Source organism: Python bivittatus, unplaced genomic scaffold, assembly GCF_059951505.1.
Source record: "Python bivittatus isolate LINGU-HERP-01145 unplaced genomic scaffold, Pbiv_v1 ctg000570_np1212, whole genome shotgun sequence".
Classification (NCBI taxonomy): domain Eukaryota; kingdom Metazoa; phylum Chordata; class Lepidosauria; order Squamata; family Pythonidae; genus Python; species Python bivittatus.
The window spans coordinates 11,705,209-11,719,224 of record NW_028277097.1 but is presented as its reverse complement, the minus strand read 5'-3'; the positions used below and the strand labels follow the sequence as shown (position 1 = coordinate 11,719,224).

The window sequence follows — 14,016 nt, the reverse complement described above, 5'->3', positions numbered from 1 at the left end:
GGAAAGGGCTTTTTAAGGTGATTTCATTTGGCTTTCTGCCGGAAGAGCAGCGCGGGGCGACGCTGCGCTCGGATCCAAAGCAGCTCAGCCCAAGGCGCGCCTCTGCTTTGCGCCTCTCTGGAAAGGGAGATCCCCTTCCAGAAAGAGCACCTGCCTTTACGCAGCTTCACCGGCGCGGTTGTTTGCCGTAGGGATTGTTGGAGGACCCGGCCAGCCCGCGTCCAGCTGGAAGGCGGGCACGGCGCGCTCCGGCGGCTGTACGCGGAAGCGAAGTTGGGCGAAGTTCGGCGCCGCATCCCTTCCAGCTGCCGCGAGGAAGGCGCAGCCGAGGGAGACGGCGGGGCAGCGCTGCGCAGCCCCGGGCCGCCCGCCCGCCAGCCGCGACGCCTGCCCAGGGAGGAGAGCGCGCCCGCACTGGGTGGCCTCGGCGGCCCGCGGGGCTGAGCGGGGGACGTCGCCCGCCGACAGGCCAGGGTTACAGACTCGCCCTTGGGCGGCCCGTGGAGAGAAGGCGAGCGGGGAAGAGGAGCCCGTTTGCCACAGCGGCCAAGATACGGCAGAAGGAACAACTTCCGTCCGCCTCCCCTCACGAGAGGCAAGTCTGTCGAGACCCTGCGAAGCGATTACTGCTACTACTACTGCCATTATTATTAGTAGTAGTATTACTATTTAGCTCCGGGGCGTGGCTCGGCCGCCCCTCCACGATGCCACCGTCTCCCTCGCCTCCTTTGTGCGAGACACGCGTCCTGCTTGTGCCCAAGCGCGGGCGACCTCCGGACCCGCCACCAGTCAGAGCCGGAGGGCGCTGCATCTTTAAATCCTCTCGCGCGGCTTCTCCGGGGCGTTTGATACCAGTGCCTGGGAATCTTCAGGCAAGCTTGAAGCCTCCCGTCGCCGGCCCCTCCCCTGGCGGCTCGCCATTGGCTGGGCCGCCGCAGCTGCCCCCCTCTCCACGGCCGGCGGCTCGGAGGGCTTCCGCAGACTGGGCAGCAGGCTCGTCAATCGACCCGGAACGCCCGCCCCCTCGCGCGCGGGGGCTGGGCTAGAGGGGTGGGTGGGAGGCGAGGCGCGAGCGCAACTCTGGACAGCTCCCGCTAGCCCAGCAGAAGACGGAAGGGCAGGCGAGGGCTCGGACATGGCGAGGAGGCAGCCGCGGCGCTGGCCAGGCTGAGGCGCGGCAAGGCCGGGGGCTTCCTCCCCCCCCCTCCGCGGGTACAACTGAGAGGCCTTAGAGCGACCCCCCTCCCTGCGCGCCCCAGCCGTCAGCCAAGAGGCGGCGAGAGCCTCGCTCGGTCGGCTGGAAAGGAGCCGCCGCCGCCGCCGCCGCCGCCGCCACCGCGCGCCCGGAGCGCTCCCTCTCCCCGCCCCCGCCCAGCACACCCCTGGAGCCACGGCCGCCGCCGCCGCCACCGCCGGCTCGCCCCATGGACTGAATGAAGGCTGCCTGCACCCCCTATCGATGCCTCACCAAAGAGCTGGAGAGCTGCGCCATGAACCCAGAGCTGACAATGGAGAGCCTGGGGCCCTTGCACGGGCCGGCCGGCCCTGAGCAGGAGTTGATGGGCAGCCCCAGCCCGCACCACCACCCGCCGGGCAGGAGCGCCGGCCCGCTCCGGGTCCACCCGCCGCCGCCGCCGCCGCCGCCGGCTCCGCCAGGCCCGCCGCCTTCCCACCAGGAGCTGGCCTCCGCCTCCTCGCGCTCGGCCATGGTGAGCAGCATGGCTTCCTTGCTGGACGGGGCAGGGGACTACCGGCCGGAGCTCTCCATCCCGCTGCACCACGCCATGAGCATGCCCTGCGACTCCTCGCCGCCCGGCCTGGGCATGGCCAGCACCTACACCACGCTGACGCCGCTCCAGCCGCTGCCGCCCATCTCCACCGTCTCGGACAAGTTCCACCACCCGCACGCCCACCACCACCACCACCACCACCCGCACGCCCACCACCCGCACGCCCACCACCCGCACCAGCACCAGCGACTCTCGGGCAACGTCAGCGGCAGCTTCACCCTGATGCGCGACGAGCGGGGGCTCCCGGCCATGAACAACCTCTACGGGCCCTACAAGGAGATGCCCGGGATGGGCCAGAGCCTCTCGCCGCTGGGCAACGGTCTGGGCTCGCTCCACAACCCCCAGCAGGGCCTCCACAACTACGGGCCGGCCGGCCCCGAGAAGATGCTGAGCCCCAACTTCGAGGCCCACCCGGCCATGCTGGCCCGGGGCGAGCAGCACCTCTCGCGGGGCCTGGCCACCCCGCCGGCCCCCATGATGGCTCACCTTAACGGGATGCATCACCCCGGCGGCCACCCGCAGTCCCACGGGCCCGTCTTGGCCTCCAGCCGGGAGAGGCCGCCTTCCTCCTCGGGCGGCCAGGTCAGCAACCCGGGCCAGCTGGAGGAGATCAACACCAAAGAAGTGGCGCAGAGAATCACCGCCGAGCTGAAGCGCTACAGCATCCCGCAGGCCATCTTCGCCCAGCGGGTGCTGTGCCGTTCTCAGGGGACCCTCTCAGACCTTCTAAGGAACCCTAAGCCTTGGAGTAAACTGAAATCGGGCAGGGAGACCTTCCGAAGAATGTGGAAATGGCTGCAGGAACCCGAGTTCCAGAGGATGTCAGCCTTAAGACTTGCGGGTAAGTGGCTCGCCTTGGGGGGGAAAGGAGGTCGCCCGCGGCCCCCAACTTCCAGAGGCGACGCTCGAGGGGAGGGGGGCTCGTGTTCACGTGCTGCGGGCTGGCGAGGAGGGCGCCCTGCACGTGCGGACGGGCGACTTGGGTCCTCCTTAGGAGAGCGCCCAAGCGAGCGTTTGAACTTGGCTGCGTATCCCGTGACCCTTGTCTCGCGGGTTCCGCTGGGGATGCTAACAAGACAACGCCTTGGTGGCTGCCCCGCTTCACGTGCCTTCCTTTAACCTGTCCCCGATCTTGGCTTAGCGGCTGGTGCTTGTTGTTCCGGAGGGGGACACCTTCTCTCCCGCTGTATCCCTGGGGGTTAAACCTTCGAGCCGCCTCGGTCCGAAGGCAGACATCTCCGGAGGAGCGAGGGTTGCGCTGCGTGAAAGGTGTGCGTGTGTGTGCATTGTCCCAATTCCCCCTCCGCAAACTTTTTGAAGGGGGGCGGGTGGTTTCTTTCCTTTCCTCTCCTCGCAGGGCAGAGGGAAGGCACGTCTGCGCGTGCTTTAAAAGGAGCGCACTTTTCTCCCAGCCTTCGCGATCCATCCAGCAGCGCGTGTTTACGTGTGCACACTTAGACACAGATGCAGTGTCACGCTGAAGTCCAGCTTCACCTTGGCTAAACATGAGTACCGTGTTTGCAAGATTAGCCGGGACGTCTGAGGTTATGCGGATAGGTGTGGGAATGTATATTTCCCCCAACGACTCCCTTTCCTCTTTGTCCCAGGTATTTGTGTGTATCGTTTCAAAGTCACGGGGGCGGGGGGGGGCGAATCAATTAAAATTCGCGGTTGGGCTGTGAAGAATGAGGCGTTGAGCGTTTAAGCCGCCAAATAAATGCTCCAGAGGAAGGGCTTTTAGGGAAGGGGGGGAGGGAGGAAGAAACGAGCGCTATTTTCTGCAGAACAGATTGAATATATTGGAAGCGGCGGGGGAGAAGAGTGAGAGAACAATCACTTTTGTTATTGTGGGCACTGTATATTGTTCTTTTGATGTGTGCCGAGTTGTTTGCGAGCGCCCTCTAGTGGCAGCGGCGGGAAGTCGTCTCTCTTTCTATTGTTCTAGCCCGGCAAGACGTTTTTCGATCATTAGCGGCTGCTCTGTGTGTCTAGCGAAAAATACCGCCGTACCAGTTTCTGACAGTGATCTGTTTTGAGAAAGAGTGACTTAGCGAGGCTACGTGGACTCGGCGACCGGCTGTCTTCCTAGCGTGATGATGCGGAAAGGTCCAACGCTGGGAGACGCCGTTCACTCGACCGCTATTTGGCCTCTCTCTCGCCTGCTCGGAAAAAGCAAATAAATAAATAAAATAAACGGGGGAGGGAGGCGGCAAGAATGCACGCCGATATAGCTACAATTCTTCCACCGCCTTGTCTTCCTAAGAGGGTCGCCGCTGTCAAACTCAGCGCGTTGCCTTCTAAATCCAAGGCGATCTTTTGTTTATATCAGTCCCAGTTCCTGCAGAACGAGGCGACCCTGGAATGTTTACAAATGTATTTAAGGAAATGCGGACGGGGTGGGGTGGGGGGGAATCCCGCCTATTTCTGACAATTGCTTCATTCACCTGCGTTTGATGGATTCTGGCCTGTAGCAATTAATCGTTGGCCGATATTGATTAGTGGGGGCAGGGGAGAGAAAGCGAGCGAGCGGCTTCCAGCGATACCTTTCGCTGAAGCGAGCTGAGCTTCTAAATCTTTCTTCGCCTTCCGTCCTCATCATACCCCCTCCCTAATTATCTCTCGTGCATATGTAGGGTACTTGCCCATCGGCTGCCTTGATTGGTCTTTTCAGGCGCTTGCAAAGCCTGCCCCGGAGGGAGGGAAGAGGGGAGTTTATCTGGCACGTCTACAGTGATTTATTATTAATTAGCATTCCTGCTCGTTTAATTATGAGCCCAGTCGCTCGCTTGTGGGAAACTTACGCGGGTGGTAGAGAGATGGAGACGCCGAGTTTTGCTAAGCTGTAAGCGTGAGCGTTAAGGGATAGATGTGGCTAGATAGACGTCCTTTGTTCGGGGGTGTGTGTGTGCACGCTTGTCACCCTTTTCCTAACTAGACAGTTTGGAAACACCGAGTGTCCACAGATAAGCTCCAGTCTCCCTCCCTCCCTCCCCCTCCCCCCCCTTTCCGCTTTCTCATTCAGTCTTAGTGATGATAATTAACGTGAGAAACGTCTGAAATGTCTATCGACCAGACTTTTGCATGGTGTTATCACCAAGCCTAATAAACCAAGCGCGAGGACGAGGAAGCAGATCCTTTCCCCCCTTTATATTCGGTCCCTCGTTGTCAGGTTAACACCTGGTTTTCCCCCTGCGGTGCGAGCTGGGATAAGGATGTCCAGATTTTATCTGATTTCTCGAAAAGCCACCAATAAGGGAAATGGAGCGGGAAACACACACACACGCCTATTCCTTTTTAGGGTTCCTCAAACATTCCGGATTAGAAGTCGGGGTCTTCGGTGGGATTAGTTACAATTGAGAAGAAATCGTCTCGGTTTGCTTTTTCGGAACAGCTGACCTTCAAACGGCCTCATTTGAAGGCTGAGGAAAAGGGGGGGGGGAGTGGATCTCGCGGCTGCAGGTCAACCATTTGGGGCTGCGACGTGAGGTTCCCTGGAGTAAGCGCCGCGGAAGACGGCTCCATTTATGGCGGAGGGTTGTGTGGCTCGGCGGCCTCCACCTCCAACTTCCTTAGGCCGAAGTAGGAAGGTTGAAATCCATCAGGAACCCCCACTTTGTCTGCTGGGCCAAATGTCTGGGCTCAGACGGTTTAATTTTTACCGCTGCAATTAAAGTCATGCTGTTTGCTCCGTAGAAGACACTGCGGCCCTTAATCGATTGATGAGGGCCAAGGTCGTCCGCTCGATCCGGATTGTAGATTCGGCGTGCTATTCGAATTAGCCTCGGCCCACTTGTTCAGACGGCCAATGCTCTCCAGTTCAGGGTTGCCATCCTGAGGGCAGAATCTTCCTTTGTGCCCCCTCCCGCCCCCATTCCTGTCTAAGTCAATATGTGGTTTGGATCCCTTGTCGCCGTGGCCCAGAAAACAGGTACGTCCAGGGACCGCTGAAATCACTCTTCGGAGGATATTTGAACGGAAAAGGTTTTCTGCGTTGCATGCAAAGCCCTCTGCCATCCGATGGTCTCCTGGGACCATATGGTGGGGTCCCTTTCTTGTGGGGCCCGGGACATCTGCTCCATTCTTCCACCCCGCTGTCATCCACGTAGTGAAATTTGCAGAACCGATTCAGGGCGTAAATAAATAGCGTCGTCTGAATATAGTCTCTGCGAAGATCAGCAAAACAGGGAGGAGAAGCTGCGGCGGGGTTGGGGGGGAGAACCAAAGCCCTTTTTCTATGAATTATTAAAAGAAATCTCGGTGATTCTGGCGAGCTGGGCCGAAGGGGGACTAATTGGAGGGGGGGTGAGCGCGCGTGCTGGTTTGGATTGGAGTTGGCACCAAACTGGAGCATGACAGCCCTAAAGGTCGAAAGTAGGTCGTGCCTTGGGGGAACCCATCTTTGGGGCTAGTCAGTTTCCACATTGCTTCGCCCTTTGGCGAGGGCTGGGGTGGGGCAAGGTTGCCGGACTGATTCCATTCAGCCGCCGCTTTGGGGCGCAGCGTTGAAGAAGGGAGCCTCGCTTTCTCTTCCTCTCCTCCTCCCGCCCCCCCCCCCCGGCCTTTCCTGGAGCCATTAAAAATGCATGTTCGAGCCCCACAGGGCGAGAAGAGCCGCTTAGTTGGGGCTGGTTTCTTTTCATATTTAATGTCGATTTAGGCTCTGAGCCCGGACAGAAATCGCCCTTTTTAAAAATGAGAGCGTCTGGTAGGTGTCATTTTAATAATAATAATAATAATAATAACAGCAGCAACAACAAGATAGTGCAGCTTTATAGCCGCCTTGTAGGAGGGGGTGGTGGTGAAAGGTCCCCCGAGCCTCCAGTCGCTCTGAGAAAAGGCCAGTTAATTGTTTTCACCTTTGCGATAAATAACACTTATGCAAAACTAGCCCCGCCGCTCTCCCCGTCCCGGTCCTCCCCTCCCCACCCCCTAAATTTAACGATTTTCAATTAGAAGGAGAAACATCACAAGGGGAGAGGAGGGAGGGAGGGAGAGAGAAAGAGGGTCATATAATCACAGTAAGGTACGCACAAATTATATATAAGTGTGGGTGCGTGGGCCTATAAGGTAATAAGGTAAGGGCAAATTCCCTCTCCATTATCCCCAACTTCGGGGATAGCGAGGAATACGAAAAGAATCACTCAGAGGGAGTCCCTCACCTCCGCACACACGTACACGCGAGTCCTCCCACACTGCTGGCCCACGCTGATTATCAAGGAGTGCCACCTCCTTTGCAAGAACGACGCATAGTATCTGCGCCCTTAAGAAGCTCTGGCTTCGATCAACACCGGGGGTGCCTCAATTATCGCCGTCTCATTAGCCCTCCCCTTCTCCCTCGAGGGAGGCTGCGGAGCGGCAGAAAGGCTCTCCTCTCCTCTCCTCTCCTTCCGCGGCGCAATTCCAGGGCATTCAGATGGGCGCTTAATTCGCAGACGAACCCCCGGTCCCCTTTTGACCCACGCAAACGCAGAACGTCTGCCGTCAGGACGCTAGCCTCCTCGGCTCCCAGCGTGCAAACTCGCGCATACTTCGCACCCTCCGCGATGTTTACACTTTATTCTAATTATTTTCTTTTGCCCGTGTTTAGCTTATGGACTCTTAAACTGTGGTCTCGGATTACCGTGTGGAGTTGAGAGGCAGAGAGTGCTGTGCAAACGCTATGTATATATAGATGAATGCGCTCACGTAATAATGCATGGCACAGTTTCGGTCGCAATTAGGCGCGTCTAAGTCCCATTGATTGTGATGGGAGGATTTAAAGGCACGCTTCCGTCTTCCCCATTGAAATCAATAGGACCTGAAAGTAAATAGTAACTGAACCGTGTCTGGGTTTGTTTATAGCATTTGTTCCCCTGAACCCCGATAGCGCCCTTCCAACTGGCTTCTTTGGGGGATTTTGTTATAATATCTGCATCGTAGTGCAATCTGATACCATCCGCTCATCCAGGGTCCTTCAGACATACATACATACATACATACAGCGCAGCGCAGCGTTAGGCACAAGACACGAGTCTTTTTTGCTGTCTGCCACTTTGAAAGTAAAGGGCAGCTGGCAAGAGCAGCGTGAGAATACTCACTAAGACACACACAGATCTGTTTGTATACAGAGATCCATTAGCGACACATAATCTTATGGGAACCTATGTCGGCCATCCACTTTTGCAAAGCAGTCCAGAATCCTTACACACTCATTTCCCTGGGGTTTGGGCAGAAGCAGCTATCAAAAATGCCATTTTAAGAATGATTACAAAACAAGTTTTCTTTGCTAATGCTAATCTGGATACTGCCCCCAGAATCTAGATTTAGATTTGTGTTATCTTCCAGTTGCAGTTGAACAACACTTTTTAAAAAAATAGTCACAGAAATTGTCCTTAATTAAGGTTTAAAACTAAAGCACACTTCCTTGCTACCAATTTCTGAGCCATTTCAGAAATGGCCACAGCCCAATGAAATTTTAAGCTGACCTGGGTGCAGTTCAACAGGGTGTTTAGAAACAAAGTTCTAACATTGTGTCCTCCAGCTTGGTCACTGTTAGGACTGCCACACTAAGCTGACTTCACTGCTTGATTGGAAAGGAGACCTCAAACTATCCAAGTTACAGCATTAACTATTGTATCTGCTTAGTGAAGGTGTAGCTGAGTGTGATTATGTCTGTCCAAGATCTTCAGTGTACATATGTATACACATTTCCAGACCCCTTTCCCTTTCTGTGGCTATATTAGACAGACCGCTGCAAAATCTGTGTAGGTGATTGTTTTTCATTCATTCTTCAGACTCTCATAAGAACCTTTAAATATACGTAATCAAAATATGATGAGAGAGAGAGAACTTTAGAAGTACCTACTTATATTAACATCTGTATGTGTCCACCTCTAATATTTTTAGAATATTGCATAGAAAGAGCCCCTCACCGCCCCCTAACAAAAGTCTTGATATACCATACTGTCCAATGTATATTTTGCCTTTTTGTCAAGGTGTGAAAAATTAATTTCTTTTCACCATAGAAAGTGTTTCCCACAGTATCTATGTGTATTGTAGAATTACACTAACTCAAGCAGCCAAGTGATGGTTGGTGATTATCCCACCATGGGAGAGGTGCTGTTAACAAATAGATCAGCTTGTTCTCTGGATGTTTGCCCTATCTGTGAACATTATTTGCCATCACACTATCTAAGCTAATGGATGACAGAAGATTCATTGCCATGTATAGTCGAATATTGATACTTGTTGTAACTACCTTTTGTTCATGGTCCAATGAGGAAAATATTTTAATATATCAACAGCTGCCTTTAAACAGATTGATTGAATACATTAAGTCAATGGGTACACTACCCAAAACTCAGTATAGATATTTTTGATTTCTTGGAGATTGTGAAATAAGAAACAAAGCAACCACTTATTATCAAAATGGACATTATGGCTCCAGAAATCATAATGCATAGACTGAAGGCCAAGATGGTGTAATTTCTATTCCTCACCTAGTTGTTAAATGACAGCAATAATGGAACAACCCCATACCTGAGAACACCTTAGGGCACTCGGAACAGAGTTACCTGTCTTTGTCCTCCAGTGCCTAGCATCTGCTTCCTGAAAGAGCTGGTTCATTTTGGTTCATGGTAGGGCCTAATCTTTTCTTTATCCTTGCCCGATCCAATAACTCACCAGTATCAGAAACAGTCTGGCATGGAGAAATAAACAGATGTGCCTTTAACTTTCAGTCTCAGGCATATAAAAATGGTCCATCATTAACAATTAATTATCTGGAGCGCCAATGAAAGAACACATAAGGTTTGTTTTGGGGGTTGGGTTTCCTTGTTTTTTGTTAACTAATCTAATGATGAATCTGATGAAAACTTGCAGTTTTTCCATAGCTGAAAGATTTTGTTTTACAGATGCCAGTGCGAAGTTACATTAAATATGTCTTCTTACATATTTTTACAGTGTATTTTCTTCTTACAATGTATTTTGAAATATACGTTACCCATGTATAATAATAATGAAGGTGATGATAATGCCCCTTGGTTATTATTTTTCTTGTCTGTTATTGATTAAAAAGCAATAGCATAATTAACTAAAAAAAAAGAATTACATCAGCGCAAGCCTTTAACTTTCAAAACTTGTATTTTATAAAAGTGACCACAAATGGGAGGACCTTGGGTATCCAATATCTTGCCTCCCTCTAGTCACCTAGAAGGAAGATTAATAATAACAATAACAATAATCCACTCTTGCTTTTATTTCCCAGCAATTGGCACTCAAAGATGTCTGTATCTACAGTGAGCCACAGTAATCACGGATAACCTCTTCTTGCAGGAGAATAACTCTGCAATATTATACGATTCCGTTCCACGTGGTGAAATAATTGGAAGCAAATGCTTAATCCCTTTCCCCAAGTCAATTTCCTTGTTTCTGATTCTGAGCAATTCTTCTAATTATGTGGGGAGGGGCATACGGAAGATGGAAACTGGAAAATGATTTAATACATGCTTCCAAGAAAAGCTGCTGCTTGAATTAGGGCCATAGGTCAACAGCTGAGCATCCATGTGTATGCAGATGCTCCCCAGTGCACACTCCCGGTAAAAAGAGGCCTGTGAACAGCACAGTAGGACCACTGCTGCCTTCAAAATACTGAATTAGGTGTTTGGCAAGGATTCCTAGTGGTCAGAATCAGCTTCACTGGGATGCATTTGACTGGGGGTGATGATTCTTAAGGATGGCACTTCATGCATGTAAACCCATTACCTCAGTGGGAAACATCTTTCACAGCAATAATTCCAGGTAATTTCCATGGGAAATTATGAAGGGCTGCTGCGACAATGTCTCTGCATATGCGCCTGTTGTGATTTGTCTGGGAATAAGGGTTAAATTCTTAACTCCTTTTTGAACAAGGGCCTGTTTCTCGCCCTTACCTCTCCTGCTGTTGCTGCTGTGTTTATGGTTTCCTTACCCAGTCCTAGAAAACGTTTCTACTCAGGCTTCTGAGTTTTGAGGAAAATGGCATCTAAAGGTCCCAGTGAGGAAATTTTGAAACAGTAACCTTGTACAGGTCTGGCTTTTGTTTTCTGCTGGGGGAGGGGGGAGAGGTTGGCTAATTTTTAAATATGAGTAAACATTGCCCATGTCTGAGTTGCAATAGTGACTTTAATCTATGTCAGTGGCATCTGCGTAACTCCCATGTCAAGATAAGGGGCTCTGCTCATGAACCTTGGCTAGCTTGCATCCTGTGTATTTTCTCTCCTTCTTCCTTGCGGCTCTTCTAAGGCTCTAAATCAGTGTTCCTCAACCTCAGCAACTTTAAGACGTCTGGACTTCAACTCCCAGAATTCCCCAGCCAGCTTGGGGAACTGGCTGGCTCGGGATTTCTGGGAGTTGGAGTCCACACATCTTAAAGTTGCTGAGGTTGAGGAACACTGCTCTAAAGGCACTAATTCACGAACCGACAAGGAAGCTCCTGGAGTATAAATTCGTGCAGGGCTTAGGCGTTGCAGCTAGAGCCCTTGGCTTCGTTCACGGGGGAGGGGGTCACTTTCTCACAGCCCCGTCAAGATGGCAGCCACAACTGTGCTTCTGGCAGCAGTCCGATTGCATCTTTGTGCTGCCATTTTTGACCATGCCCTGCAGAGCCCCCCCCCCCCCTTCCAGGGAAAGGCAATAATGTAATTAATGAAATAATAGAAGACAAATATGCCTGCGGGTCCCTGATTCTTCTCGGAGGTATTTTTTTCCGCTGGTGGCTTAAAACTCCCGGAGCTAAATTAGTGAGAAATGGACTGAACTGGTAATCTCGTTCTTTCTGATTCTCCTAAGTTGCTCCAAATCAAAGCACAATTAGCCAAGAGTAAACAAACCACGGCTTAGCGTGATGCCTGAAGCCACCCCTTGAGCTGTTGGGGCAAGGCCACACTTAGCGCGGTACGGCAGCCGCCGGCGCCCGCTTTCTCCGCAGAAAGTTCGAGGTGCGAACCCCACCTTTGGCATTTGAGGGGAAAATAATGACCGCTACGCAGAAGGGGCGAGGTGGAAAACCCCTCCCCGGACGGACAGCGCTGGGCTAGGCAGAGAAACCGCCGAGCGACTGCCTTTTAAGCCCCCCTGTCGGAAAACAGGTTTTTGCGAATGAACCTTGCGGGGGGGGGGATCTCTCCGGGCGAGCGCATTTGCGGATCCCTTGACGGAAAGAAGGGAGAAAGCAAGCAGATCCTCTGGCTGGACGACGCAGACGCACTTCGGCTGGAGAAAGTGACACAAGCGCAGGGTGCAGAGGCGGACGAGAATAAATAGAAACAAATGGGGGAGAGCCCTTTATTTTCTTGGCTTCCCTCCTCCCCCCCCTTTGCTTCTATTTATTCTCGTCCGCCTCTGCGCTTGTGTCACTTTCTCCAGCCGATGTGTGTCTATGGAGGCGGATCGATGCTGATAATGTTGCGAAGATTAAAAGCGCATTAATGCTGGCAACAACAGAGGAACGTGCGGGTCTCCGCTCCCATTGATCGGCAAAACGGAACCCGAGAGCCCGGCGCCTTTCCAGGAAGAGCGAGCGAGCGGCCGGGCGCGCGCAGCAGCCGGCGGCGCGCGCCTTTCCCAGCAAGCGCCTCAGAGGTCTCCGCCGCCCGTCTGGTTCGGCGGCGTGGCTGGCCGGCCCCGGCCCCGCCGACCCCTTCTCCGAAATTCGCGCGCCTACAGCGGAGCCTTCGCTGCGAAGGACCCTAAGCGCGCTCCAGAGGCGCCCGGCGCCCCCCCCCCCGGCAGTCTCTCAAGGCGGGTTGGGGGTCTTTAGAACAGTCCCGGGCCTCAGACATAGAGGGGCCGCCTCGGAGGCAGGGACGGCCCTCTCCTTCCCTGGGCCCTCGACATCAGTGGGAGGAAAAGCGACTCGGATGCCGCGAGAAGACACCTGGGAGGAGGCTCAAAAGGAGCAGTCTACCCGGGGGCCTCTCAACGCCTTGAAAAGGCCGCGATGCCAGCGGACTCATTCCCCACCCCAGCTGGTTCAATAATATTAACGCGTAAGAGAAGCGATTCTTCAGCATAAGCCACTGAGTTCACATATCACCTTAAGCCATGGCTTATTTAACTGCAGTTTATAATAGTGTAGCCTTCCGTACCTGGACTGCCTGCCCACGCAACTCCTTAGTTGCCATTGCAGGACATGCTCTGCCATGTTGATTTATTTAGAGCTTAGCGTGATGGTGAATCCAGGCTTTATGGAAGAGTTATGTATTTTCAAAAGGAAGCAATGAGGTTTCCAAATCGTAGCATCATCTCTCTTTCCTCTTAACTGATATCCAAATTGCACAATCCTCCATCTCTCCTCTTAATCATTAGCTAAGCTGCTAGTCCTTTTAAAGCCGTCTTACTTTCTTTAGGTTTTATTGAGATGTGGCACTGATTCAAAAGTAAATTGTATTGTAATGTGCGAATCTGGTTTATGACCGAAAGCTGATCCCTACTACTACTAATACCAAAAAAAATTCTACAGAAGGAAGATGGAGTTCAGTGCCATTTATTTTCAGATTCGCGTGGCAGAGATGGAAGACTTAATTGCCTCTGCAGCGTGTCATAATATGAGTGGTTCAAATCCAAAATCTCCAAGTAGCTTTCCCCAAACAGATTCTCCCAAATGCGCCCAGACCATCGCTTTTGGGAGTTCTAGCCAGCGGTTGGCCAAGCTCAAGCTGGCTGGGGATTCTGGGATTTGAAGTCCCTGCAGACCCGGGAGCCCTAACAAAGAGACACCAGGAGAAAAGAGAGTGTGATACTGTCCCATTTCTTAGAAATCACTTGGCTTACCTCAGTTGTGTGCTTGGGCAAACCTCAGATGTGTTTCGGGTGGTAATCCCCACTGTGTATGTGGGAATCGTCTCCCCAGCATCATGCTACAGGCAGGCATATGCAGCTCTTCCTACACTAGGTAGTAGGGGTGTGTTGCAAAACTGCAGACAGTCATGAGATGGCAGCAGAGAAAAGACTTTGCTGCCACCTAACAGTCCTTTGGCGGTCTGCAGTTCTGGTCTGGTAGCCTAGACACACCATTTTATTGAGTCAAGGAAAGATGAGTTCCCATTCAAGCCAATGAGAGTGAGGTCTGCTTCAGATCCAGATGATATGTCCCAATGGGTCAGGGTAACTTACCTCTTTCAGTCCAACTCCACCAGTTGAACTGGCTGAATGCTTTCCTAGAAGCAAGGGCCTGGGAGCTCAGCATCAGAGATTGCCTCCAAGCCGG

General features: G+C 52.8%; 1 protein-coding gene across 2 annotated transcripts in view; it reads left to right on the top strand.

The window, feature by feature from the left end:
- Positions 1 to 1,094: 1,094 nt before the first annotated feature.
- ONECUT2 (one cut homeobox 2) overlaps positions 1,095 to 14,016 on the top strand; it is a 116,482-nt gene continuing 103,560 nt past the window's right edge. For both annotated transcript variants that reach the window (XM_088153062.1, XM_088153061.1), the window contains exon 1: positions 1,095 to 2,631. In XM_088153062.1, the coding sequence (XP_088009188.1) occupies positions 1,434 to 2,631 (1,198 nt within the window). In that variant the 5' untranslated portion in view covers positions 1,095 to 1,433. The remainder of the gene's footprint in view (positions 2,632 to 14,016) is intronic.